This window comes from Metarhizium brunneum, chromosome 1 (genome assembly GCF_013426205.1).
Source record: "Metarhizium brunneum chromosome 1, complete sequence".
Classification (NCBI taxonomy): domain Eukaryota; kingdom Fungi; phylum Ascomycota; class Sordariomycetes; order Hypocreales; family Clavicipitaceae; genus Metarhizium; species Metarhizium brunneum.
In genome coordinates, this window is record NC_089422.1 from 4,125,601 (window position 1) to 4,150,290 (window position 24,690).

A 24,690-nucleotide genomic window follows, 5' to 3' on the forward strand; every position below is an offset into this window, starting at 1 on the left:
ATGAAAAAAAGATTGTTGCCACATTGTTTTCCAGTTCTTCCTTTCCTTGGGGTGTAGTAGATAGATGCAACCTTTCGGCAAGAAATCGTAACCTTGGTGTCTGAAGCTTCTACAGTCGCGTCGGAGGCGTAACCAGCGGGCGTCCGGGACGATATCTAGTTCTTCTCGCCACCCTGATCGCGGGTGATCTCCTCACTACGCAGGTGTTCTGTTAGTATCAACCCATATCATTTCCGAGTCGCATCACGCATTTCGGGGACAAATCAAGACAGGGACTTCAGACTAACATGTGGTCAGAGAGGCGCTGAAGGTGCTGCTGCTGTTCAGCGAGCTTCTTCTTGAGCTCGAGGAGACGCTCCTTCTCACGCTGGCGGATAGCCCAGTCCTCGCTGGCGCGCTCACGGCGCTGGAAGGCGTCACTGTAGAGAAACCAATCCCCCCAGTCAGTCAATGGACTAGAAACTTCAGTTTGCATAGAGGAAATCTGCTGTCTTTCCCAGCGGTCTTCGGCGAGGGGCAAAAGCTGGGTTGCAGAGGAAGAAAGTAACTCACCCAGGGCCGCCGGTCTTGGGAGGCGCGCCGGTATCACCCTCGCTCATGGCTCGAGCAGTAGTGGTGAAGGTAGCTCGGAGGGGACGGAATGCGGCCGTCTTGGAAAAGGTTGTGCGGAGCATGATGGGCACAATTGGGATGCGAGTGTGGGAGGCAGAGTAATGGTGGTGGTGGTGTTTTGCGGTATGACGTGCGGGCAGTATCGAGGTTTTGAGGGAGCTCGGAGAATGGGCTGATGCTATGCGCCACATGAGTGGCCAGAGCTCGGCAATAGTAGGGTACATGATGCATGTGCCACGGCGCATGAAAACAATATGTATTTTTCCAACATCGTCGTCGCTGCTGCCTCTTTGATCCGAAAATTTCCACTCACGACGAACGGATACAAGCTTGGGGAACAGAACCCAATCCGTGTCTCTTGATGTAAAATAATGCAGGCGCTATTATTTTGCAGTACTACTTCCATCTATGTTTACGCCTGGCTTTGCTTATGTCATGGCATGTCTCAAATGCACAGTCTGATTTGGCAACGCCAACGGCAGCACGTCCAAGGTTCATCACACCTTGGAGCCAGGTAGGGTTATTCCCGCTACGGAAGAAAGATATTAAAAGACCGTAGAAAGGGCAAGCGATATACCGGGTTCTGGTGGACACGTTCGTTCTGGCGGGCATCAGTTCTACCGCCCAGAAATAAACTGCTGGGCATTGGCTGCTCGGTACGCCGTGCTGTGGGGAGAGGCACAGCATAATAATGCTTGACCATTCGCATGAACAGGGCTGACAAAATTTCGGCTTTCCAGGCAGAAATGGGCTGCATGAATATACCGGCATTAAACCCGTGGAGCGGCAGAGCGTTGAAACGATGGCGGGTTATGACGGATATCCCAATGTTACGGAGCACCATATCGATACGCAAGTGGCGGGCGCCGTGAAACTGAGGCTAACCTTGGGAGCGAACTTGTTGTACAGAGAACTCCAGGAAATGACTATAGCGTCCCACGACGACCGGATACTAATACTATTCGACGTAGACGACGATCAAAACTTTGCCGAAATAATACAGGGACAGGGGACACGGGGAGTGATAAAGTGAGGATGAGTAATGGAGGGGGGAGCCTTTCCCTTGAGCCCCGTGAGCGTGCATCAAGATTCAATGTTCGACCCCACTTCCCTTAAAGGCAGCAGAGACTTGCCCTAGCACGGGGTCGTGAGGCGAAGGTACAAAATACACCAGTCTTTACACAGAAGCCTTGACCGCGGAGCGAAAGGGAATCGTTATCAGCAAGGCAGGGCTGCGGCAATGGCTACATGTTCTGGCCTTATGGCGCTGATTATTCGCGTCATCACGACGGACTCTTGACACCAAATCTGGGAGGTGTCACTGTTCTCGGAGGAGAGCACTGCGTCCTGGGTACCTAGTAGGTACTTGATCAACTGAGCTCTGTCGCCACTCAGCACCGCAGTGAGGCCATCGTGTTTGTATCTGCTACACAAGGTCGCTGCTTGCCACGCAGAACACACCGTGGCAGATGCTCCACGCACCAAGTATCCGATACTTGGCCTGCCCAAGGAGATATGCTCTGAAGCACCTTGCACCCTCTTGTTGCCGGTGACAAGTACTTCGAATGCTGCTAGGTTCGGGCGGGCTCGAGGGCGGGCTGAAGTTGAAGTGAAGTGGGCAACGGGTTAATAACAACAGGTCACTAGCAGCTGAGCAGAGAGCAAGTCATACACCTGGTTATGTGAGGCGCGAGGCGCAACCTGAAGCATAGAAGAGCAAATAATCCACCGCCCAGAGCCCACTTGGAATCAGCGCTAGGGCAGCTACAGATGCTTGAAGACATCAAAGGCAGGGCGGGTGGCGATCCAAGTCAATCACTGCGAGGGACTGGAGCTAGGTGGCCCCCGCACACCGCAGAACCAGGCTGGACTGGCACTGGCTGCCTGGCAACTTGTCAAGTGCGCAGGTGAGCAACTCGGCAAGCTGTTGTTGGCCATGGCTGTTGGCCCAAGGTTTGGCGGCTGGCTGCTGGCTGTGTCTGCTTAAGTACAGTACTCAAGTACCTAGGTAAGTACTGCCACATACCAGATCTGTTGGCTGGTAGATGCCCAGCCTCAAGGTACCTATGAGGTACAGTTGGTCGATTATATCTGCCCACATACAAGTATGCACTAGCATACTGTAGTATATTATAGTACAGAGTGTGATGTCCCGGTACCTGATCTGGTGAAATGCTTTTTGCCTCCCTCTGTACTTGGAATTAGGTTCACTGTTCACTGCCTGCCTGTGCTGCTGGCTGCTGCTGGGCTGCTGGGTTCTGGCCTCCGTCCCGAGCCCCTTCTCACTTTCCATCACATCCCACGCTTTTCGCTCATCAAACATCAAATCTAAACTCCCAACAAACAACAACCACACCCATTCGCGGCCACGCTGTCGTCCCGTGTTCAGCTCCCTCCTCCTGATCCCCCTCCCGAATACTTTCTCGTCCAACTGCCAACTTTCCACGTTCGGTATGTGCCTCGCCTGTCGATTTTGAAATGTGCTGTCCATCTCTGCTGCTTCATCCATGCGGCGCACCCCTCCCTCCCCTCTGTCGTCATGGCGCCTCCTCCCACGCCTGCTCCCTTGGGCGAGGAAGTTTGTGATGCACCGCTCCTACAGCCTCATCACCGCAACCGCCAAGCACTGTTGCTGCGCTGCACGAGCCATCGAAATTCTTCAGCCCTGGCAACGTGTGTGCCGTATTCCATTGGAGACTCAAACGCGCCTGCTCGACTCAAAACGAACTTGCTGTCGTCTCCTCGACCCCCACCAGAGACGAGAAATTGGCTTACGCAGAGCCGACGGGAATGCCCACAAGGCTTCCCTCGCCTTCGAGACACCGAGTCCTTGTTGGCTTCGTCTGATGGTGCAAATTGGCCATGGCCTCGAGATTGATGGTGTTTCGAGCATGCACCTGCCTACTTGACTGTCGATGGCCTCTGACCGCCCTCGTGCCACGAATCTCGGAGTCTACGGACGTGGTCTGACGGGGCTGGGCCGCAACACATGATGCGACTTTATTACTTCCGAAATTGCTTCCATCACGAGCTTGCGCTAACTTGTAATTGCTCACGCACTAGCCAAAACCACCATCAAAATGGGTCACGAAGATGCAGTCTACCTGGCCAAGCTCGCCGAGCAGGCTGAGCGATACGAAGGTTAGTCCGTCCTGTTGTCTCACAACTAAACCCCTGTCTACGGGGAGGGCTTTGCGCTGACTTGTTCGCCAACTTTTATCTAGAGATGGTCGAGAACATGAAGATTGTCGCCTCTGAAGACCGCGACCTGACTGTCGAGGAGCGCAACCTTCTGTCCGTCGCCTATAAGAACGTCATTGGTGCCCGCCGTGCCTCCTGGAGGATAGTCACTTCTATTGAGCAGAAGGAGGAGTCTAAGGGCAACTCGTCCCAGGTCACCCTCATCAAGGAGTACCGACAGAAGATTGAGGCCGAGCTCGCCAAGATTTGCGACGATATTCTTGATGTCCTCGACCAGCACCTAATTCCTTCTGCCAAATCTGGCGAGTCCAAGGTCTTCTACCACAAGATGTATGTTGAGCCATGTTTCCAATATGGACCAATCAGCCCATTCACACCGTGTTTTTTGCCTTTGCCTAATATCGTCCTTCAAACTGTACAGGAAGGGTGACTACCACCGTTACCTCGCCGAGTTCGCCATTGGCGACCGCCGCAAGGACTCTGCCGACAAGTCCCTCGAGGCTTACAAGGCTGCTACTGAGGTTGCTCAGACCGAGCTCCCTCCCACTCACCCGATCCGCCTGGGTCTTGCCCTCAACTTCTCCGTTTTCTACTACGAGATCTTGAATGCCCCCGACCAGGCTTGCCATCTTGCCAAACAGGCCTTTGATGATGCCATTGCTGGTATGTTGATCGAAGCCATCCTATCTATCTCTTGACATATCCAATTGGAAACACATCTAACGCCTTGGAACAGAACTTGACACTTTGAGCGAGGAGAGCTACAAGGACTCCACTCTCATTATGCAGCTTCTGCGTGACAATCTGGTACGTATAGAGAGTCTATTGAGTGCTTGTAGTCACCGGCTAACATACCCTGATAGACTTTGTGGACTTCATCCGAGGCCGAGACCTCTGGTGCCGCTGGCCAGGCCGATGCTCCCGCCAAGGAGGAGTCTGGTGCTGCTGCTGAGGCTCCTGCTGCCACCGCCGAGCAGACTAAGGCCTCTGAGTAAAATGGGTGATTATGTTGCCAAAATAAATGCTTTGATCACTATGGTATCCGGCGGGCTGGTGTCTACGGAGTGGACGGAAGACTCGTTATTTTTTTTTTGTGTTTGATCAAGAGCTTCGGCATCTTTTAGGTAAACGTGCGTATACAATGGATGGAGACGTCGAATATGCCCCTACGGGCTGGTACTGAGGCCTAAAGGAGAGCATTTTTTATTGGAAGTTCTGCTTTTAGACCCTTGATGCTTGCGATTGTCTGGACAAATAAAAAATACTAAAATTGCTTTCAATACACGAAACAAATGGGCCCAAACTTTGCCGCCCAAATACTTGCGTTGCGCCGTTGAAATTGCCCGTGGTAGATTGCTGCATTACACGACCGTTGCTGTCCACGACAGGGGACCTGGAGCTGTTCACTTCGAGAGCCACTCTATAGGGCCCAATGGCCACGATGGGTTTGTCAACTTTGATCTATTGGATCTTCATCTACAGGTATAACATCATCCACCACGGCAAAATGAACCCGTAGCCACAAACTACAATCCTGACAACCCACCATCAGCTCACCCTCATCCTCAACCTCTATCAGATCTTCCTCCTCAAACAAATAGCCCCTCAGGTTCCCACACCGACATGATCTGTACCACCGCTCCTTGGCCTCGTCGTACGGCAAATCGTCCAAATCTACATTCTCAACGCCCGTCTGAAACCTCTGCGCTGAATCCGGTCCAGCGGCGCCGGAAAACGTCTGAGCCTGACGGAGTTTGGTGTCGTACTCTGTGCGTTGCCGGGGGGAAGAGAGGACCGTGAACGCGGTGGTGATTTGGTCTATTGAGAATAGTGCTCCCGGTGGAGTGTTGGCGTGTGAGATGGTTTTGTCGGGGTGGTTGCGGAGCAAGGCTCTGTGGTAGGCCTTCTTTATGAGTTTGGCGGCGTCTGGTGACTCGTCGATGATGGAGGGCGTGAGGTTGAGGATCTCATAATGTGTTGGGGGCTGTGGCGGGCTCATTCTAGATGAAGCCTGGGCGGGTGTGATTTTCCGTTTCTTTTCAGAAATTACAGTTATACCGAGGGGATTTTTTTTTTTTGGCGCTCCAGAGGGTGGTTGATGTTGAGAGTGGTGATTTTGGTGTTGTGAATTTCGCGGCTGGTCACGTGATTTGGTGATGGAGAGTCTTTGCGATTTAGAGATCATGTTATATTGTGCTTTGTGTAAATATGAAGATGGGGAATTATTCTTCATGTGAAGAGTTACGGTTTCTGATTTCTTTGCTGATACGTAGAGTTGAATGAAATCATTTCCTTTGTACATAAATTTAATACACATATGCGGGTTTAGAGATGACAATGCTAATACTATGTATGAAGTTTTATTTTCCTTTGGTTATACAATAAAATACACAGAGTATATACAGTGTCTCCTGAGAACGGCATATAATCCATCGCTGCCATTGCGGTTTGATTTATTTGGGCCATTTGGTCCAGTTCTTCTTTCCCACCTGTTCGCCTGGTTAGCACATGAGACTTGGACAGCAGGTTATTCTTCTTTTCCTTTGTACGTACCCTCTTCCAAGCTTTGATCAGCTTGGGCATCTCTAGCATTGCCTTTCTTCTCTCTTCCATCCTGAACACCATCGTTAGCATAACCGCCGCAGAAGCCCACACGCTTGAGGTTTTGACAGAGTTGACATACTTTGCAATCATGTGTCGTTCGTGAATGTGACCCTTGACCTTTTGTCCCACACCGGTACCCTTCACTCTCAAACCGTGCTCGACGCGGTGTGCAAGTCGGTATTCGGTTCCCTTGGTCGTCTCGGGAAGAAGATCCTCGACGCCGTGCTCCCGTGCTAATTGTACGAGCTGTGCTTGTCGGCGGTATGAGTACACTGGGTCGTGCCATTTCCCTGTAACGGGGTGCTTGTAGAATCGGAACGGATCAGGTCGCTGCTCCTGATACTGGGTTGGAGAAGATCCCGGGGACTGGACTGCCGCCGGCGGCCATCGAGCAAAGAATCGCTGTAGGGGTTCGGGCAGCGTCCTGGCTAGCTGGATGTATTTTGTTGCCGAAGCCATGGCGTCTTGTCGCGGTGTGATCCTGCTCACTCGTCTGAAGCAGGAGCACCTCTTCAATATGATACAAGATACTGGATCGGCCGGAGGAGCCTGGCGGTCGGGATGCGTTGATGGGATCGAATTGACCGAGGTAGGAGATTGAAAGCTCGACAAGCACGTCGACAAGCGAAGCTGATCTCGGTATCGAGGCTGCACTGCGACTTTTGCAAGACCCATGTTGGCGCTTGAGACCCCTGTATTTGCAGTATCTAATTGGCCAGATTTGAGCTTGTCGCATGTGGACCTCTGAAAGCCCGGCAGCCTTGCCTAAATTGCCTCTGAGCTAGTCGTGGGTAATTCTACTTCTTGTCTGTTACTCACATACACCCTCGCCGTTGCTTCTGGGTTGCAGTTTTCATCTTCTGAAGAGACTCCAAGCAAGAGAAGAAAGCGATGCCTCTCGATATAGAGCAGATTCTCCGTCAAAAGAAGGCCGCAGATGCTGCGGCTGCAAAGCCGCGCTTCATCCCCAAAGCGCAACGCGAGCGCATGGCGGCAGAGCAGGCCAAGAGAGAGGAAGACGACAAAAGGCGCAAAGCTGCCGACGAAGCACAAAAGCGAAGAGATGACGAGAGAAAATGGGAGTCGCGACCCAACGGACCATCATCCACGTCACATAGGATCCCAAATGGCCCAACGCAACCCCCCACGGGGCCTCGAGCCATGAACCAGCGAAAGGGTGACAGCAAGAAGAGCGACAAAGTAAACGGGGACAAAAAGTCTGCCGAGGATATTGAAGCTACGCTATTTAGGTCTCGATATCTGGGCCCTGAAGTGAACCAGCAGTCTAGCTTCTCTGCCAAAAAGAAGCGTATGCGTACGACGGAGAAGAAGTTCAACTTTGAATGGGATCTGGAAGATGACACATCCAGAGACAACGACCCTATATACAAGAACCAGGCTGTCAACAGGGGCGGTTCCCTTGCTGGCTTGGGCGGCGAATTCGACGAGGAAGCCGAGAGACGGGCCCGCAAACGAGCAAGGCTAATTGAGGAGCGAGACGTCGAAAATGGCAAGGAGCGCGCCAAGGGCATCATGGAGGACTTCTACCGTGCGCGAGCTAAAGCCAAGGAGAGAGCGGAGAGGACAGGTCTCGGGCGTCATTGGTCCGAGAAGAAACTTGGGGAGATGCGGGAGCGAGACTGGAGAATATTCAAGGAGGACTTTGGCATCTCTACAAAGGGCGGAGCAATACCTGATCCTATGCGCAGCTGGGAAGAGTCCGGCCTTCCACAACGATTGCTCGACATCGTCGACCGAGTGGGCTACAAGGAACCTACGCCCATCCAAAGAGCAGCCATCCCCATTGCCCTGCAAGCCCGCGATCTGATCGGTGTGGCCGTCACCGGTTCCGGTAAAACAGCAGCCTTCCTTCTTCCCCTCCTCGTGTACATCTCCGACCTGCCCCCCCTCACCGAAGTCAACAAGAACGACGGCCCATACGCTCTTATTCTCGCACCAACCCGTGAACTGGTCCAGCAAATCGAGACGGAAGCCAAAAAGTTTGCTGAGCCCCTGGGCTTCCGCTGCGTCAGCATCGTCGGTGGCCACTCCCTCGAGGAGCAGGCCTTTGCGCTGCGAAACGGCGCAGAAATCATTGTCGCCACGCCCGGCCGTCTAGTCGACTGTATCGAGAGACGACTGCTGGTCCTGTCGCAGTGCTGCTACGTAATCATGGATGAAGCCGATCGCATGATCGACCTCGGTTTCGAAGAGTCCGTCAACAAGATCCTCGACGCTCTCCCCGTCAGCAACGAGAAGCCCGACACAGACGACGCTGAAAATGCGCAGCTCATGAAGTCCTACCTCGGCAGCAGGGACAAGTACCGCCAGACAATGATGTACACGGCCACCATGCCACCGCTCGTGGAACGCATTGCCAAGAAGTACCTCCGTCGTCCCGCCACCGCAACCATAGGCAACGCCGGTGAAGCAGTCGACACTGTCGAGCAGCGTGTGGAGCTGATATCCGGCGAAGACCGCCGCAAGAAGAGGCTACAGGAGATTCTTTCCAAGAACGACTTTGCACCGCCCATTATCGTCTTTGTCAACATCAAGAGGAACTGCGACGCTGTTGCGCGGGATATCAAGTCCATGGGCTGGTCTACCGTCACTCTGCACGGTTCCAAGACGCAGGAGCAGCGAGAGGCTGCACTTGCTTCGGTGCGCTCAGGTGCGACTCAGGTCCTCGTCGCTACGGATCTTGCTGGTCGTGGTATCGATGTGCCGGACGTTTCGCTCGTCGTCAACTTCAACATGGCTACCAGCATTGAGAGTTACACCCACCGTGTCGGTCGTACTGGTCGTGCGGGCAAGAGTGGTGTGGCGATTACCTTCTTGGGCAACGAGGACGCTGATGTCATGTACGACTTGAGGCAGATGCTCAGCAAGAGCTCCATCTCCAAGGTGCCCGAAGAGTTGAAGAGGCACGAGGCGGCGCAGTCGAAGCCCGTCCGGGGTGGTGCCAGGAGGGAGAAGGATGACGCCGCTGCTGGAGGCGGAGGCGGAGGAGGAGGAGCCGGTAAGGGCGGCTGGTGAAGGGTGTACTCATAGAAAGTAAAATTATCAAATGTAATATCATGAATCGTATTAGCGGACAATCATTTATCAAAATCAACATGCAAGAATTGTGTGTTTGTCCCTGTTGCCTCTTGGTGAAGGTGAGTTTGCCAACAAAAGAAAATGAAATAAAAAATAAAACAAATGGAACAATTGTATATTGTTGACTATGTTTACTCTAGCTTGAGCTGCTCACATTGCTTGATAGTCTCCTCAAAACTGATAGCCTCCTGTTTAGCATCTGCCAGTCTCTGCTCGTCTCCCTCACGAACAGCCGCAGAGACCTTCTCTATGTAGCCAGGGTCAAACAGAATCTTCTCCTGCTTCTGGATGCTCATCTTGGCCTTCTCTAGCTTCTTCTGGGCCTTGGATATCTCTGCATCCATATCAACACGGCCCTTGACGTGCAAGAAGACGGCAACAGAAGTGGAAACGGGGTAAGCGACGCATCCAGCAGGGCGGGGAGCATCCGGCCCAATTACGTGCATGGTCTTGACACTCTTGCCGCTAAGGGACTTGATTGATGCAACTTCGGCGTTGCATGTCTTCAAAGCGGCCTCGTTGTACGCTTGGACAAAGACTATATCGTCGAATTGTGATTAGCAATCAATGGGACGAGGGACCGCCACACTACATGGGAACTCACCTTCGGCATTCTCCTTGAGCGAGTACTCCGACATGAGTGATCTGGTTGCCTTTGTAGCGGCCAGAACGAGCTCATACGCAGACTCGGACTCGGGGTCATCCAGTGCAGGGCTATACTGAGGATACTTGGAAACCATGATGGACTTCGTGTTGTCACCAGGTCGGCGGGGCATTCTTTGCCACATCTCTTCTGTAATGTAAGGCATGAACGGGTGAATAAGTGTCAAAGCCCACTCCAAAGCGGTATACAGAGTCTGAAGAGCAGACTGGCGCTCTTCCTCGGTGCCGTCTCGGATGATGGCTTTTGAGTTTTCAATGTAGACATCGCAAAGCTCTGCATACCAGTACTTGTAGATGATGTTGGTAGATTTTTGGAACTCTCTGTCAGCAATTGCGACGTTCAAATCTCTAGCAGCACTGTTCATCTTGTGAAGAATCCATCGCTCGGCCAAGGTCTTGCCTCGGATAACGCCGTCTGCGGCAGGGGCAAAGTCCTTAGGCAGGCTGCCTAGAACATACTTGGTGGCTTGGAACTTGAGGAAGGTCAATCAATATCCGACACAGGTCGCTAATTTTATTATCACTTACAATTTTGTTACAGAACTTGCGGTATCCATGGATACTGAACAATAGGTAAGTTTCAGCACCCAAACATCTGGCATCAGGGGTTCAACTTACACCTTCACATCCAAATTGATATCACCACCACCAGTGCTGGCATTAATCATGGTGAAACGAAGAGCGTCAGCGCCACACTGTGGAATGCCATCAGGGAAGGCAGTTTTCTGGTACTTGGTTGCCTTCTCAACTTCACTGGGATGAAGATTTCCTTGGTAAAGCTTCTGGTGCAGGTCCTCCAGCTTGATACCAGAGATAACATCCAGGGGATCAATGACATTACCCAGACTCTTGCTCATCTTTCTACCCTCAGAGTCACGGACAAGACTGTGGCAGTAGACCTCGCTGAATGGAATCTTTCCGGTCATCTTCAAACCCAGAGTGATCATACGGGCAATCCAGAAGAATAGAATATCCCAGCCGGTCTCAAGGACAGTGGTAGGGTACAAGGTGTCCAAATCATGGGTATTGTTAGGCCAACCCAGGGTGCTGAAGGGCCAGAGCCCAGAGGAAAACCAAGCTATGATGGGTATTAGTAATGTAATATAAAATAAAGGAATGGTATAACTTCTTACTGTCGAGAACATCCTCATCCTGTTCGAGGGTGAACTTCTTGCCTGGCAGGGCGGCCGCAGCCTTCTTCTCCGCCTCCTCGCGAGTTCGTCCAGAGAACCAAAGCTTGTCGTCTGCAGTATCCTTGGCGACGCCTTCAATATTGGCAAAGTAGACGGGGCATCGATGACCCCACCACAATTGTCTACTGATACACCAATCCTGAATATCCTCAAGCCACCTAAAGTAGCTTCTCTCCGCAGTGTCGGGTCTGATCTTGATCTTGCCCTCTCTAACAACTTCTAAAGCTGGTCCAGTAAGCTCCTTCATGCGAACCCACCATTGAGGCTTCATACGGGGCTCGATGACATCCTTTGACTTTTCACACAGTGGTACCTTCATTGCATTATCCTTCTTGTCAACGTACAAGCCCTTCTCCTTCAGAGCATCTTGGATAGAATAACGGACATCGAAACGCTTCTGACCCTTGTATAGACCAGCATTCTCATTCATCAAACCATCGTCGGTGAGAATGTTGATAAACTCGAGATGGTGCTTTTGTCCCAAGTTAAAATCGTTAGGGTCATGAGCAGGGGTCAATTTGACGGCACCAGTTCCGAACTCCATGTCGACGTACTCATCAGCGACGATGGGCAATTTTCGGTCAGGAATAAAAGGATGCACAGCATTCTTGCCCACGAGGTGCTTGTAGCGAGCATCATTAGGATGGACAGCAATCCCGGTATCACCAAGCATGGTCTCAATACGGGTTGTGGCTACCTCAACAGTCTCGTTTGAGCCCTCAATGGGGTATTTGAAGTGAACGATGACGCCAAACTCAACCTTTTTTTCGTACCCTGGTACATCAAGGAGAGTCCGTCCGGTGAGTTCCTTGTTTTCGACTTCTAGGTTGGAGAGTGCGGTATTCAGATGTGTGCACCAGTTGACAAGCCGGTTAGCTCTGTAGATGATACCTTCTTCATGCAGCCGGACAAAAGTTTCGGCGACAGCAGCAGAAAGATTAGCATCCATTGTAAAGGCTGTGTATTGTTAACAGAGAAGTCCAGTAAGCCAGGTGTCGAGAACACATACCCTCGCGACTCCAATCAAATGAACTGCCCATATGTGTCAAGGCCTTGTTGATGCGCTTGTGGTACTCTTCCTTCCATTCCCAGACAGTCTCAACGAACTTGGTCCGGCCGAGATCGTGTCTAGTCTTTCCCTCTTTCCTCCAGAGCATCTTTTCGACAACGCTCTGCGTTGAGATACCCGCGTGGTCGCATCCGGGGAGCCACAGAGTCGTCTTCCCATTCATTCGGTTCCATCGAATCATAAGATCCTGCAAGGAGTCACCTAATGCGTGACCCATGTGCAATGATCCAGTAACGTTTGGAGGCGGATGAACAATAACGAAGCTGCCAGCTTCCTTGACCTTGCCATCGGGCGTGAACTCTGGCTTGAAAAAGCCCTCTTTCTCCCACCAGTCATACCACGCTGATTCTACAGCAATAGGGTCGTAAGCCTTGAAATTGGGGTCCTCAAACGGTCGAATGCGCTTCTTCTCGCCGGCGGGGGTGTCCTCGACATAGGGAGGAACAGCTTCCTCTGCCTTCTTCTCCTTAGCTTTCTTCTCCTTATTGGCGGCGTTTGCGGCCATCTGAGCGGCCTTCGCTTTTTTGGCTTCTATCTTAGCAGCCTTTTCAGCCTTCTTGCGCTCCTTTTCCACTGTATTAAGTTGCCATTAGCAACGATAGGCCATCGCAGCAATGGTGAGGCATGTAAGGACTTACAATCCTTTTCCGATTTCTCTTTAGGAGCTCCATCGGCAGCCCGAGGTGCTCCAATATCAGGAACGGTGGTCTGCGCCGCTGGCTTGGGGGTCTAGGTTACATTAGTTCGGTCTTATTCTCCTCTGATCGATTCGACGGTGGGTTGAATAGTTCGTACTTCGGCTCCCTCGTTTGCCCCAACTACATGATGAATTAGTTGACGTTCCTTGTAAAGACATGCGTAAGCCTCTTCTTACCGGGGCCTCCTCTCGCGCTATTGCTTGCCATGGCGGCACGTGCGGTTGTAGTCAAGGGTCGTCTTGGGGAAACAGAACGCACACGAAGTGCTCGAACTGCTAATCTGAACGTCGTACTGAAGAAGTTTTCCGGAAGCCCGATATGTTTGGGCTTCTACGTCCTCGAGATGAAGAATGAGATCCCAAGGGATATATAGCGGCACTGATGACTCAATGCCCGAGTCTCGGTGCAAGCACGGTTGTTTCTTGAAATTTTGAGTCACTCCACGACACCACCAAACTCGATAAGGTGGGATGAGGAGGGGTCTAGAATGTGGCGGTGTGACTTGGGTTGTACTCCGTATCCGTACCTGGGGCAGCTTCAGCCACATTTTCCAAGCCACACACACTCCGTTCATACCAGTCAGCTCTGTTCAAATCCGGCTTCATTTCACGACGGAATTCCTTCAGTGAGGCAGTATCACCAACGTGGACGCTCAATCATATAATTTTTCTAATAATATTCAAACTGTTTCCACTTACTATATTTCTATTCAGATAATAGCGGCAGCCCGTTTAGCATGGCGCTTTATGCGCAACGTTATATGCTGAGAGGCTTCGCATCAAGATGCTACATAACATCACGGCGCCGGATCTCTACCCTCAAGGTGCCTGACCAAACGCGCTTCTCTTATTTCTTGTCGCCAAAGGTTTGTGATTTCTAACTCTGGACGTGTCATGGAATCATTGCTTAAATCTATAGGACGGGACTCGTGATCTCCTGACGAATCTGAGTGGTCATGCCGTTTTAGAAAATTCACGTGGCCACGACGCTGCTGTTGTTCTCGCAACTCCAGATCTAACCAAGCAGCTTGATGATCAAGAATTCATCTCAGGATTAGTCAAATTGCTTTCAGCATCCGCTAGCATCAGTGATTTCCATCTCCTATGCGCTGTTGTCGACAATATTGCGCCAGCCCTTGGTGACGTTGTCCCTTTGCAGGGCATCTCAGTCCTGCGAGGCAATGTGGATAGTCTCTTGCCTCAGCTATGGCATCCAAATCCACCAAGGGAGAAAGCTGACAAGGATTCTGTTGCGGCACTCACATTCAGCGTGGGAAAGTCGACTGTGACACTGCCCTTGACGCGAACAACATTTCATAATAACAGGGCTTCTACCCTCTTGAGTAACCGCTACAGTCTTTCAGAGGGCCAGCCAGAGCTTAAAGATAGAAAAGAGAAACAATGGCAACATGTACAAATTACGCTTAACCAACCTGTACAGTCAACTACTGACCTTGGGCTATGGGCACCCCTATCACCGGTCACCCGAGCTCGAAAAATAACGGAAAGCTTTGGAAACATTGTACGAGGCATTGAGATTGGTGGCAAATCCACACCGGCCTCAACAGAGTTAGAAGACTCTGTAAACACTATGTTGGCAAATAGAAAAGCAACTGGAAGCGACCAAGGGCCGATGGGAGTCTGGGCTGTGATCACCCCTGAAACATCGGAGTCTGAGTCACTCGTTCTAGCAGACGCTCCTAATCCGGCAGATACTTTGGAGGGCAGAATAGTGCAGCGAAAGGATGTTGAGACAACAGCAAGGTACCTCGAGCAGCAACACCAATTAGGCAGCCGAACCTACCAAGTTTGTGAGTACATATGGTATTTAATGTGCAAAGTATCGCAACTGACGATGTCCGTAGTGAGCGGCGGCGGCGGCTGGGGTCCCAAGAAAGGTCTTTTGTCCCTTGATCCCCAACAGACGCATTTTGCCCTCTCAGAAGCAGAGGAAATGGAAAGGTTTATGAAAACCATGGATAGTTCAGGATTCGCACCTCCAGGTGCTCATATACAATTCTTCGTACCCGCAATGGCATCTCCAGAAATAATCACCTGCCCTGTAACAGGTGTTGTATTTGGAGTTCCATTGGGCATAGAAACATCAGGAGAAGCCGGGACTGCTCCAAAGGGATATTTGGTCGCCGACCATTTCGGGGCTCTATCTAGTCAAGGAGTCTATCTTTCTGGCCGGACAGACGCTGACTCAGCTTCCTGCTATGAGTCGAAGATTAGTGTTCCGGGCTGTAGAATATTCGTCGGAAATCCCGAGGCTAAGCCGGGAGGTTTTTTCAACTTCTTGGGCTCTGGAAGTCTTGCCGATGCTGGAACAATAGCGCTGATGTAACAAATTGCAAACAACAAGCCACTGCATTCATTATGCAATGCATAACTGTAAATGTATTTATACTAGAGGCCCAAAATGAACCTCTAAACGCTGTGGGATGCTGCTCAGCCACTGAACCAAGTCAATGGCTTCCTAACGATGGGCAGGGCTTGCGGAGATTTGAGCAGTATCTCTTCAAGCAGTCCGTGTAGCTTACCCTACTCTGTCTTCTTCCTTTTCCTCTCTAATCCCTCTCCCATCGCGGCTGCAACATCCTCTATACTTTTCCCTCTCACTCTCTTGCCAATCTGCTCCTTTCCAAGAACGGCGTCCTCCGCCACTTCTTTGTATACACCAGCTATACCATGAAACAACTGTTTCGTCCACCCTCCTTCTTCATGCATTGTATCTGAAATCTCTTCCATTTCCTTGACCCATCTATATGCCTTTGGCGGCATAGTTGGCACACTCCGCTCAGCAGCAGTCAGATGGTTCGGGAAAATCTCACCCATTTCTCTTTTCAACTCATCCACTACTCCTAGTCGATGAGCAGTGGTGAAGGACTGCGTAGCTAGCGCAGTGAAACCTTTTGTCATGGCAGCAAAGCACATTTTCAGGCCACTTGCTGCACCAATATCTGGCGAAATAGAGCGCAAGTTGAGCACTTTGGCGAGCTCCGCACCATTCTGTAATGAAGAGAGAGCATGGGGCCCAGAAATGGGAATATTCGGACGTATCCAGTCCGGCTCTTCGTCACTGTTCTTCGAGCCTGCTGCTAGTCTTTGACGGGGAGGAGCGCCGAGGATACATCCGTCGACAAATTGGACTGGAACTCGGGCCCTTCTGAACATTTCGGCCATGCCCTTGGATGTTGAGGGAGAAACAGCATTCAAATCTACAAAAAAAATCGAATGACTTGCCGAGCCTCCAGACAAGGCGTCTGCAATCCGCTGTGCAGTAGCCTCGGCATCGCGCGGTGGTACAACTGAGAGAATTACGGGACATTGCTTCGCAAGTTCAAAGTCCGATGACAGGAGCTCAACATTGGCAGCCTTGGCCCTATCAATAGTATCTTGACTGGGAGAGTGTTAGCTCGTCTGACTTTCTTACCCACGCGCGAAGGGGGAAAAAGTGATTGCTCGCCTTCTGCCTTGACAGTTGGTTGCGACTGAGAATCCATGAGCTATTAATAACTTGGCGATACCGACGCCCATGTCCCCCATGGATAGAATGCCGACCTTGATGACTTTGCGATGACCGGAAGACATTTTAAATGAATCAGAGGTTTTTTGATGATATACTATTCTGGATTTTTGTGGATGTAAGAGTGAAGTCTGGCTTGCAACGATGCGGCGGCGATCAGACTGTTGCCAATTAGTAAGGCTTCAGGGCCCCATCAGTGGTGAGGTGAATCGATTGACGGCGGTTGCAGGAGTGTCATTGCCCTACATATCAAAAACAATAGTTTATTCCATTTCTATACAATGTTTCAACTCTGTAAAGAGAACCCAGAATAATAGTGACCGTTTGATCCTTGCTCCAGCACGCTGCCTAGAGTGTAGAGCATTGAAAGACAGCTAACCACCACAGCTGAATCATAGGGCATCACAAACCATATGCCGCAGGCTCTAGACATCAATGATGCCTAGGTTGGCTCTAGTTTGAATATAACTCCTTAGGGCGCTATTCACGGAACATAATCACTTAATCCTCTGCAATTCATGGCTGAAACGTTGGGTTATCACTGGTCAAGTGGCGAAGGCAGGCTGGCAGGGAGCAAGATACTAGCACAACACAAATCGGGAACCCATATCTGAAGTATAACGATCAGCGCTGTGATCTACTAAGGGAGTATATTGAAGGCTTTGATACACTGCGGATGCCCTCCAGCAGACGGGTGGGCAACCTCTAGCTTTGTTACAAAGGGAATATATGGTCTTTCAACTCAGGGCGTTGCAATTCTCCTTTTTTTATCGAGATTTTTACATGTCCTCCGAGGCGGTGGCACCAGTAATAATTTCGACCAGCTCTCCAGTAATAACGGCCTGTCGGGTACGGTTGTAGAGAATCTGGTACTTTCCAATCATCTCACCAGCGTTCTTGGAGGCGTTCTGAGTGAATTTGTTAGACATGGACTCGATTCGATGTGCACATCATGTTTGAATGTATCACTTACATCCATGGCATTTCGTCGAGCAGAGATCTCGCAAGCGTGACCTTCAGCCAGAGCCCAGTACAGGTTATTGGCGAAACTGTACTCACGAAGGTTGACAAGAGCCTCCTCATCAACCTCAAAGGCGGAGATGTTGGCTATTAGCAAAGATGTTAGCTGGCCTGACGGATTTATTCTTTCCTTCTTTTTGCTGGTATTGCATTCTGGACATACGGGACTGGGAAATAGCCTCCTCGGAAAATGCCTCAACGAAGGTGGGTTCGTGGCTCTGGGCGTTGATGAACTTGTTGTACAGAATCTTGACATCGGTGTACTCAGTGGGAAGCATGACGATCTGGTCGACGATAGCCTGGGCATCGGCAAAAGTGGGAATGTCCTTGCCAACACCAGCGAAGGAAAGCTGGATGCTTTCGGCGTTGGTTCGCTGGAGTTGAGCCTTGCACTTCTCACCAATGATGACGAGGTCAAAAGGCTCAGTGACCTCATTGGCGAGGGCACGAATGCGTCGACTGAGGCCAGAGTGAACACCACCGCAAAGACCCTTGTCGGAAGAGCAGACGATGATGAGGGACTTCTTCTGCTCAGATTCGGGAGCAACCGTCTCGGCGGCTTCGAAGACCTCGTTGGCAGTCTCACCATACTTGCGAGACTCGGTCATGGCACGCTGAGCACGGGTGAGCTTGGTTGACGCAACGATCTTCATTGTGCTGGTAATCTTCTGGATGTTGCGAATAGACTTCAGGCGGCCTTCGATTTCACGAAGGGTCGCGTAGGTGGCAGCTCCATTGGGGCTAGCAGCCGTAGCTCTAAAGACAATAGTCTCGTCAGCAAACCGAGTTCTCCTCACAAGTATCCTTCCAATCGTTTGTCCTTCAATGCAGAGCGGTGCATGGCCTTGACTGTGGCCGTCGTGGTGCTTTTTCGCTGCGAATCGTCCGGCTATTCGGTACAAATCTCGGGGCTATGCAATCTCCTAAACTTACCGCGCAGGAGCTGTGACCGCAGCACGAAGAGCCGGACGAGCCGCCCTCGACAACATCGTGGCAATTGTGAGAAGACGAAAGGAGCCTCTGGCCAACGGTGACCCAATTGATCGCGATGTACGGATCAATTGATTTCGGGAAGTGGTTCGTAGTTGATCGGATGAGGTGTATGCGGTCGGTGGTTTTGCTCCAACGCTATTTTCCCGGCAAATTAGCGGCTAAGAGAAGTCACGTGATCCTAGGCTAGCTGCTCGGCCTACCCTCCGGGCATGCTGAAGAAAACACGATCGATGCCCTCGATTTCATTCTTAGTCCTGCCATTATTTAGGCTTCCTGCCCAAGGCGGTTGATTTCTCTCCCTCTTCTCCTTCTCCAGGCGTTGAGGGGTAACTACATTTACATTTTCTCCCAGTCTTCGCTTCACTTCTGCACTCGTTCGATTTCGTGTGATACGTTGATGCTGAGATCCATCCGTCAGCGCCAGCTTTCTATCGAACCCAAACCGCGACCCAGGAACCACAAAGATGAGTTCCGACAGCTCCGACGACGACAGACCTCTTGCTAGGCCTAATGGACACCGTAAGTGTTTTTCTTTTAACTTCAAAAGTCCTCCGTCTTTTTTCTCCCCAGATCCATCCTTGCACCAGCGATGCTCACCAACCACGGCCTTGTCAGCCTTTGTGAACTCCCTCTGCTGGTGCCTGTTAGGCCCAGGGCAATCTGCCTATAGGAGGCTCAAAGCTAACACTTTTCTCTAATAGTTTCATCCGCTAAAGTGTCGCGCGCCGAGGACCAGGCCTTGGATCGTTCACAACCACGAAAGTCGAGCGGTATGACAGGCATTGTGGTTCGCAATGGTCAAGTTGATGATGCCATGGACCTAGACGCCCCGAATGGCGTCAACAAGCGCAAGTCACGATCGTCCATCTCTAAAGTCAGTTATAGAGATGAATCTGATAGCGACGGTGAGCCACTGGTAGGTCCATAGCCTTTCTTCCTCTTCCAGTACATACTTGAAAGTTGAATGAAAATTTTAACCCTCCCATTACAGGCCAAACGTCCAAGACCCTCTGCCAGGCCAGTCGACTCCGACTCCGACGATGAGCCAATCAGCAAAGTCAAAGCAAAGAAGAAATCAACATCTATGCTGGCTGATTCGTCTGATGATGAGAAGCCACTAGGCATCCAGTTGGCGAAGAAGAAGGCCGCCATTGAGAAGAAGGCAGCTCGTGAAGCACAGACCATTCGTTCAAAGGAGACTGCCAAGTCGACTCCTAAGAAGAACATCAAAGAAGAATCTGATGACGAGCCCTTGGCCAAGTCGTCTGCTAACAAACGCCAGTCAAATGGCGCTTCAGCCAAACGCAAATCCAACGGTGTCAAAAAAGAAGAGTCCGACTCTGACGCCCCTATTTCGAAGAAGACCAAAGCTAAAGGCAAGACCACAGCGTCTTCTAAGGGGAAAAGCACTGCTTCGACCAAGGACTCCAAGAAGGCCAAGGTCAAGGAGACCAGTGAAGATGAGGAAGGATATGCATGGTGGAACGCGCCAAAACCCGAGGATGACAGCATCAAGTGGCAGACTCTCGAGCACAATGGGGTTCTCTTTGCTCCTGAATACGAACCACTTCCAAAGAACGTCAAGCTCCTTTATGACGGCAAGCCGGTTACCCTAAGTAAGGAGGCTGAGGAGGTGGCAACTTTCTGGGTTGCCATGATGACACCCGCCTCATCGCATCACTTGGATAATCCAGTCTTCCGTAATAACTTTTTCACCGATTTCTCAGAGATTGTGAAGAAAAATGGGGGCGCTACAGATCGAGAGGGAAACAAAGTTCAGATTAAGAGTCTGGACAAGTGCGACTTCTCCAAAATTTATGATCACTGGCTCGCCAAGACAGAAGCGAATAAAACAAAGAACTTGTCAAAGGAAGAAAAAGAAGCCGCCAAAGCAAAGAAGGATGCTCTCGAAGCGCCATATCTCCATTGCATCTGGGATGGCAGAAAGCAAAAAGTTGGCAACTTCAGAGTGGAACCGCCGAGTCTTTTCCGAGGCCGTGGCGAGCACCCCAAGACTGGTCGTGTTAAGACTCGAGTTTTTCCTGAACAAATAACCATCAATATTGGTAAAGATGCCAAGATCCCGGAACCTCCTGCTGGACATAAATGGAAAGCCGTCCAGCACGATCAGAAGGCCACCTGGCTTGCCATGTGGCAAGAAAATATTAACGGCGCCTACAAGTACGTGATGCTTGGTGCTGCCAGTGATGTAAAGGGCCAAAGCGATTACAAGAAGTTCGAGAAAGCTCGTGAGCTGAAGAAATACATTGACAAGATCCGCAAGGATTATACTCGGGAACTAAAGAGTGAAGTCATGGCTGATCGCCAGCGAGCCACGGCAATGTATTTGATTGATCAACTGGCTCTCAGAGCCGGAAACGAGAAAGACACTGAAAACGAGGCTGATACGGTGGGCTGTTGCTCGCTGAAGTATGAGCACATTACACTTGAGCCACCTAACAAGGTTACTTTTGACTTCTTGGGTAAGGACAGTATCAGATACAACGAAACTGCCTTCGTTGAACCTCAAGTCTTCAAGAATTTGAAACTCTTCAAGAAGGCACCAAAATCTGATGGAGATGATCTTTTCGACCGTCTGACTGTGAGTCTAGAATCCAAACGTTGCTATTACTCGCTTCTATTCTCCGTTCTCGTGGCTAACTCGAGATATCTAGACCTCACAACTGAACAAGCATCTCAATAGTTACATGACGGGTTTAACGGCAAAAGTATTCCGTACCTACAATGCATCATACACCATGTCAACATTGTTGAAGGAGCTGTCGCAAGATCCTCGATCGAAAGGCTCCATTGCTGAAAAGGTGAAGCTCTACAATGACTGCAATCGCAAGGTTGCCATTCTATGTAACCACAAGCGAACCGTCGGCGCAGGCCATGAGCAGCAGATGCAGAAAATGGGCGATCGGGTAAGCAAACAGCAGCATCCCATTCTCCTTGCGATAAATTCTAATAATACATTTCCAGATCAAAGGTTTGCGTTACCAAAAATGGCGAACTAAGAAGATGATACTCGACCTCGAGCCCTCCTACAAGAAAAAGAAAGGCGCTAGTTGGTTTGAGCTCGACGAAGATCTTGACCAGGAGTGGATTCAGGAGCATCAACAGTTTCTCATCGAGGAACAACGCACCAAGATCACCAAGAAGTTTGAGAAAGATAACGAAAAACGCAAAGCCAACAAGGAGAAGCCCATGCCTGAAAAGGAACTAAAGGAGCGCCTCCAGGTGGTCAAGGATCTTGAAACCAAGTTTAGAAAAGAGAACAAAATTGGCAAGGTTGAAGCAGAGGGTAGAGGCGCATCCGTTGACAAGTATCTTAAGGCTATTGAGAAACTTGATGAGCGAGTCAAAGTTCTCGAAACCCAGGCCGAAGATCGTGACGGAAACAAAGAGGTTGCCCTGGGCACTTCAAAGATTGTAAGTCTTGAAAACCGAAGGTTATGCACTGTCAAGCTAACTTCCGATAGAATTACATCGATCCTCGTCTGACGGTTGTCTTTGCTAAGAAGTTTGACGTGCCCATCGAAAAGTTCTTCTCTAAGACTCTCAGAGATAAATTCCGATGGGCTATCAAGTCAGTCGAGGACACAGAAGATTGGGAGTTTTAAACGCACTCGTTACATCAATATATTTATATAAAGCGTGTTTCACCAATCGAAAAATAAAGAAAAAAAATTAAGCTTTCTTTGTCGGCAGAGAGCTTTGATTATACATATACGGGGATTCGGTCACACATCATTTCGCAAAAAAGACATGGGCGAGATGACGACTTGTACGATGGAGCATTGGTACGGCGAACCGGATCAAGTGGCGCAATGGTGAGTGGAAGGGCTTCCTCAATGCAGTGATTCCACTGGGGCTTTGACACTCTTTGGAAACGCGGTATCGTATATATCTCTTTTTAAGCTCATCTCGAATATATATACGCGGGTGTCTGAAAGCACAGTGTGAATGGGACGCAATTTCCGGGCCCGGTGGTAAGGGTGAAGACCTCGAGGGTGTTCCTCGTGAATGTTTTTTGATTTTAGATAAGGCAGTTCGTTCTACAGAGTAGAAGGCAGAATCAATTACTAGCTTTGCTTTGCACAATGATATTTTCGTTCAAGTAACATGGGCATGAATGAGTGAGTCAACACAACCAACATGTGAGCTATGTGAGCTATGTAACACATGACATTGGGATGAGGTTTGTATCACGGCGAAACACTACGCATGCAAGAACTTGTCAGCGTCTCAGGTAAGTGCATTGTCAAAGCGACGTGCTTGGTCTATCAATATATTCTTCGTATGGTATAATGCGTCTCCGTGCCAATCTTCGGCCTACCATCAATCATGCAGTGTTCTACACTAATATCTATCTACCGCATCACATTCAAGGACCACATTACATGCCACCCTACCGTCATACCGCAACACAATATGTGTTTCAACGAGAAATCTAAACAAGTTTCGAGACCGCATATGCACACTGTCGATCTCTGTATCTCCCAAAATGCCAAAATGCCAAAATGTGCGGGTAAATCAGAACGTCAGACCGGTTCCGTTTCATGCCAAAACACCGTTTATATATATACCATCCGATTTTGCCGAATGCCGCCAAAAAAAACCAAATGTCAAACGCCGGGCTAGTATCAGGAATATATCCACCATTATGCCAAAAAGAAAAAAAAATAGGCGAAGAAGGGGAGGGGCGCAGCAATCGTACACGCTTCAGGGGCAAAAACAAAAAAAGGCGGATGCAAACAACTACCAAAGACGGTAGAAAAACACCACGACGCCCAGCGTCAGAGGTCCTAAAATAGCAACGGAGAAGGAGGCCGACTTTTGCAAGGCCGCGGCGTTGCTGCGCATAATCTTGCCGTTGGAATTGATGTACCAGCCGCTGGGGACGGTTCCGCCGCTGGGACTGGCGCTGGCCACCCACGGCCAACCTGTCTGCGTGGCCGTCGCGGGACTCCCGTCCTTGGCTATGCCGCCGACGGGGATGGGCACGATGCCCGTCGTGGTCGGGGCGGTTCCGACGGCGGTGGCCGTGACGGTGAGGGAGTTGCCCTTGCCGAAGTTGCCGTTGACAGAGCCGTCGACGGCCTCGATGGACTGCCAGGATCCGGAGGAGTCCTTGTACCTGTACTGCTTGCCCGTGGAGTAGTCGGAGATGACGACTCTCTGGACGAGCATGCTGAAGGGGCCCTTGGAGTAGTCGGTCGGTCCGCGGGCCCATTCCACGGTGCCGGCGGCGTTGGTGCTGGGGTCGCCGCCGGCCCAGGCGCCAAACTTGACCTGCATCGGCGTCTGGGGGTACTGGTTGGCCTGGGCTTCGGAGGCCTTGAGCTCGCGGACGACCTTGCCGCCGGCCATCCAGATGATGCGGTCCTGCGTCCAGTCGATGGTGTAGGTAATGAAGCCGGCCTGGGTGCCGCTGACGGAGTGGAACTGGCCGCGGTTGTAGGTGGTGGTCTGGCCCTTGCCAAAGTAGTTTGACTGGATCTCGTCCGGGTTGGTGCCGAGCCACTCGATGTCGATCTCGTCGAGGGCGTCGGATTCGAGGACCAGCGAGGAGACGATTCCTGCGCCGGGCGCGGCCTTCATGGTGATTTCGACGCGGCCAAACATGATGTAGAAGAGGGACGCGAGCTGCGGCGCGTCACCGCTTCGGGAGACGGTGAAGGACACGCCGTCGCGGCCGTAGCTCGGGGTGCCGGATGCCGCGAAGGAGTTGACGGCGCCTTTGCTGAAGTCGACGTTGACTGCCATCCCGAGCGCCGTGTCGGGGGGACATTGTCCTGGAGAGCAGCATGTCAGTTGTTGTTTCAATGGATAGGAGCATCTCCAACGTTGTTTGAGCCGGACCTACCCCCCTGGACTGGATTGCAGCGGCTCCAAGTTTGAGCTCGCCCTGGCTGGAAGCAGGTCGCTGCTGCAGCCACTGCCGTCGCAGCCTTGAATATGCCCCTCATGGCGGTTATGTGATGGTTATGTGATGGGCACTTGG

General features: G+C 50.9%; 11 protein-coding genes across 11 annotated transcripts; 4 read left to right on the top strand and 7 right to left on the bottom strand.

The window, feature by feature from the left end:
- Nucleotides 1-155: 155 nt before the first annotated feature.
- On the bottom strand, nucleotides 156-674 carry G6M90_00g012440 (uncharacterized protein; the record flags this gene model as incomplete). The annotated part of the gene is made up of 3 exons (XM_014693792.1): nucleotides 156-195; nucleotides 288-455; nucleotides 553-674. 3 exons carry the CDS (start codon nucleotides 672-674, stop codon nucleotides 156-158), a joined length of 330 nt encoding a protein of 109 aa, XP_014549278.1.
- A 3,018-nt stretch (nucleotides 675-3,692) lies between these two features.
- On the top strand, nucleotides 3,693-4,808 carry G6M90_00g012450 (uncharacterized protein; the record flags this gene model as incomplete). The annotated part of the gene is made up of 5 exons (XM_014693791.1): nucleotides 3,693-3,753; nucleotides 3,837-4,143; nucleotides 4,235-4,476; nucleotides 4,550-4,620; nucleotides 4,677-4,808. The coding sequence occupies 5 exons, from the start codon at nucleotides 3,693-3,695 to the stop codon at nucleotides 4,806-4,808; spliced, it is 813 nt and encodes a 270-aa protein (XP_014549277.1).
- A 455-nt stretch (nucleotides 4,809-5,263) lies between these two features.
- On the bottom strand, nucleotides 5,264-5,812 carry DPH4 (Diphthamide biosynthesis protein; the record flags this gene model as incomplete). The annotated part of the gene is made up of 1 exon (XM_014693790.1): nucleotides 5,264-5,812. One exon carries the CDS (start codon nucleotides 5,810-5,812, stop codon nucleotides 5,264-5,266), a length of 549 nt encoding a protein of 182 aa, XP_014549276.1.
- Nucleotides 5,813-6,266: 454 nt separating this feature from the next.
- On the bottom strand, nucleotides 6,267-6,876 carry MRPL25 (mitochondrial 54S ribosomal protein mL59; the record flags this gene model as incomplete). Its single annotated transcript, XM_014693789.1, has 3 exons — nucleotides 6,267-6,302; nucleotides 6,367-6,427; nucleotides 6,497-6,876. The coding sequence occupies 3 exons, from the start codon at nucleotides 6,874-6,876 to the stop codon at nucleotides 6,267-6,269; spliced, it is 477 nt and encodes a 158-aa protein (XP_014549275.1).
- Nucleotides 6,877-7,308: 432 nt separating this feature from the next.
- On the top strand, nucleotides 7,309-9,453 carry PRP28 (Pre-mRNA-splicing ATP-dependent RNA helicase; the record flags this gene model as incomplete). The annotated part of the gene is made up of 1 exon (XM_014693788.1): nucleotides 7,309-9,453. The coding sequence occupies one exon, from the start codon at nucleotides 7,309-7,311 to the stop codon at nucleotides 9,451-9,453; it is 2,145 nt and encodes a 714-aa protein (XP_014549274.1).
- Nucleotides 9,454-9,647: 194 nt separating this feature from the next.
- Nucleotides 9,648-13,346, bottom strand: cyt-20 (Valine--tRNA ligase; the record flags this gene model as incomplete). Its single annotated transcript, XM_014693787.1, has 9 exons — nucleotides 9,648-10,054; nucleotides 10,121-10,652; nucleotides 10,708-10,741; nucleotides 10,798-11,257; nucleotides 11,313-12,329; nucleotides 12,382-13,014; nucleotides 13,080-13,170; nucleotides 13,237-13,259; nucleotides 13,316-13,346. 9 exons carry the CDS (start codon nucleotides 13,344-13,346, stop codon nucleotides 9,648-9,650), a joined length of 3,228 nt encoding a protein of 1,075 aa, XP_014549273.1.
- A 529-nt stretch (nucleotides 13,347-13,875) lies between these two features.
- G6M90_00g012500 (uncharacterized protein) lies at nucleotides 13,876-15,485 on the top strand (the record flags this gene model as incomplete). Its single annotated transcript, XM_014693786.1, has 3 exons — nucleotides 13,876-14,004; nucleotides 14,058-14,949; nucleotides 15,004-15,485. 3 exons carry the CDS (start codon nucleotides 13,876-13,878, stop codon nucleotides 15,483-15,485), a joined length of 1,503 nt encoding a protein of 500 aa, XP_014549272.1.
- Nucleotides 15,486-15,682: 197 nt separating this feature from the next.
- On the bottom strand, nucleotides 15,683-16,732 carry G6M90_00g012510 (uncharacterized protein; the record flags this gene model as incomplete). Its single annotated transcript, XM_066129730.1, has 2 exons — nucleotides 15,683-16,541; nucleotides 16,659-16,732. The coding sequence occupies 2 exons, from the start codon at nucleotides 16,730-16,732 to the stop codon at nucleotides 15,683-15,685; spliced, it is 933 nt and encodes a 310-aa protein (XP_065985731.1).
- A 714-nt stretch (nucleotides 16,733-17,446) lies between these two features.
- On the bottom strand, nucleotides 17,447-18,676 carry ATP3 (ATP synthase subunit gamma; the record flags this gene model as incomplete). The annotated part of the gene is made up of 4 exons (XM_014693784.1): nucleotides 17,447-17,575; nucleotides 17,641-17,774; nucleotides 17,851-18,443; nucleotides 18,621-18,676. 4 exons carry the CDS (start codon nucleotides 18,674-18,676, stop codon nucleotides 17,447-17,449), a joined length of 912 nt encoding a protein of 303 aa, XP_014549270.1.
- Nucleotides 18,677-19,144: 468 nt separating this feature from the next.
- TOP1 (DNA topoisomerase 1) lies at nucleotides 19,145-22,306 on the top strand (the record flags this gene model as incomplete). The annotated part of the gene is made up of 6 exons (XM_014693783.1): nucleotides 19,145-19,199; nucleotides 19,382-19,596; nucleotides 19,672-21,282; nucleotides 21,356-21,607; nucleotides 21,666-22,115; nucleotides 22,166-22,306. The coding sequence occupies 6 exons, from the start codon at nucleotides 19,145-19,147 to the stop codon at nucleotides 22,304-22,306; spliced, it is 2,724 nt and encodes a 907-aa protein (XP_014549269.1).
- A 1,138-nt stretch (nucleotides 22,307-23,444) lies between these two features.
- G6M90_00g012540 (uncharacterized protein) lies at nucleotides 23,445-24,655 on the bottom strand (the record flags this gene model as incomplete). The annotated part of the gene is made up of 2 exons (XM_014693782.1): nucleotides 23,445-24,481; nucleotides 24,553-24,655. 2 exons carry the CDS (start codon nucleotides 24,653-24,655, stop codon nucleotides 23,445-23,447), a joined length of 1,140 nt encoding a protein of 379 aa, XP_014549268.1.
- Between the last annotated feature and the right edge of the window lie 35 nt (nucleotides 24,656-24,690).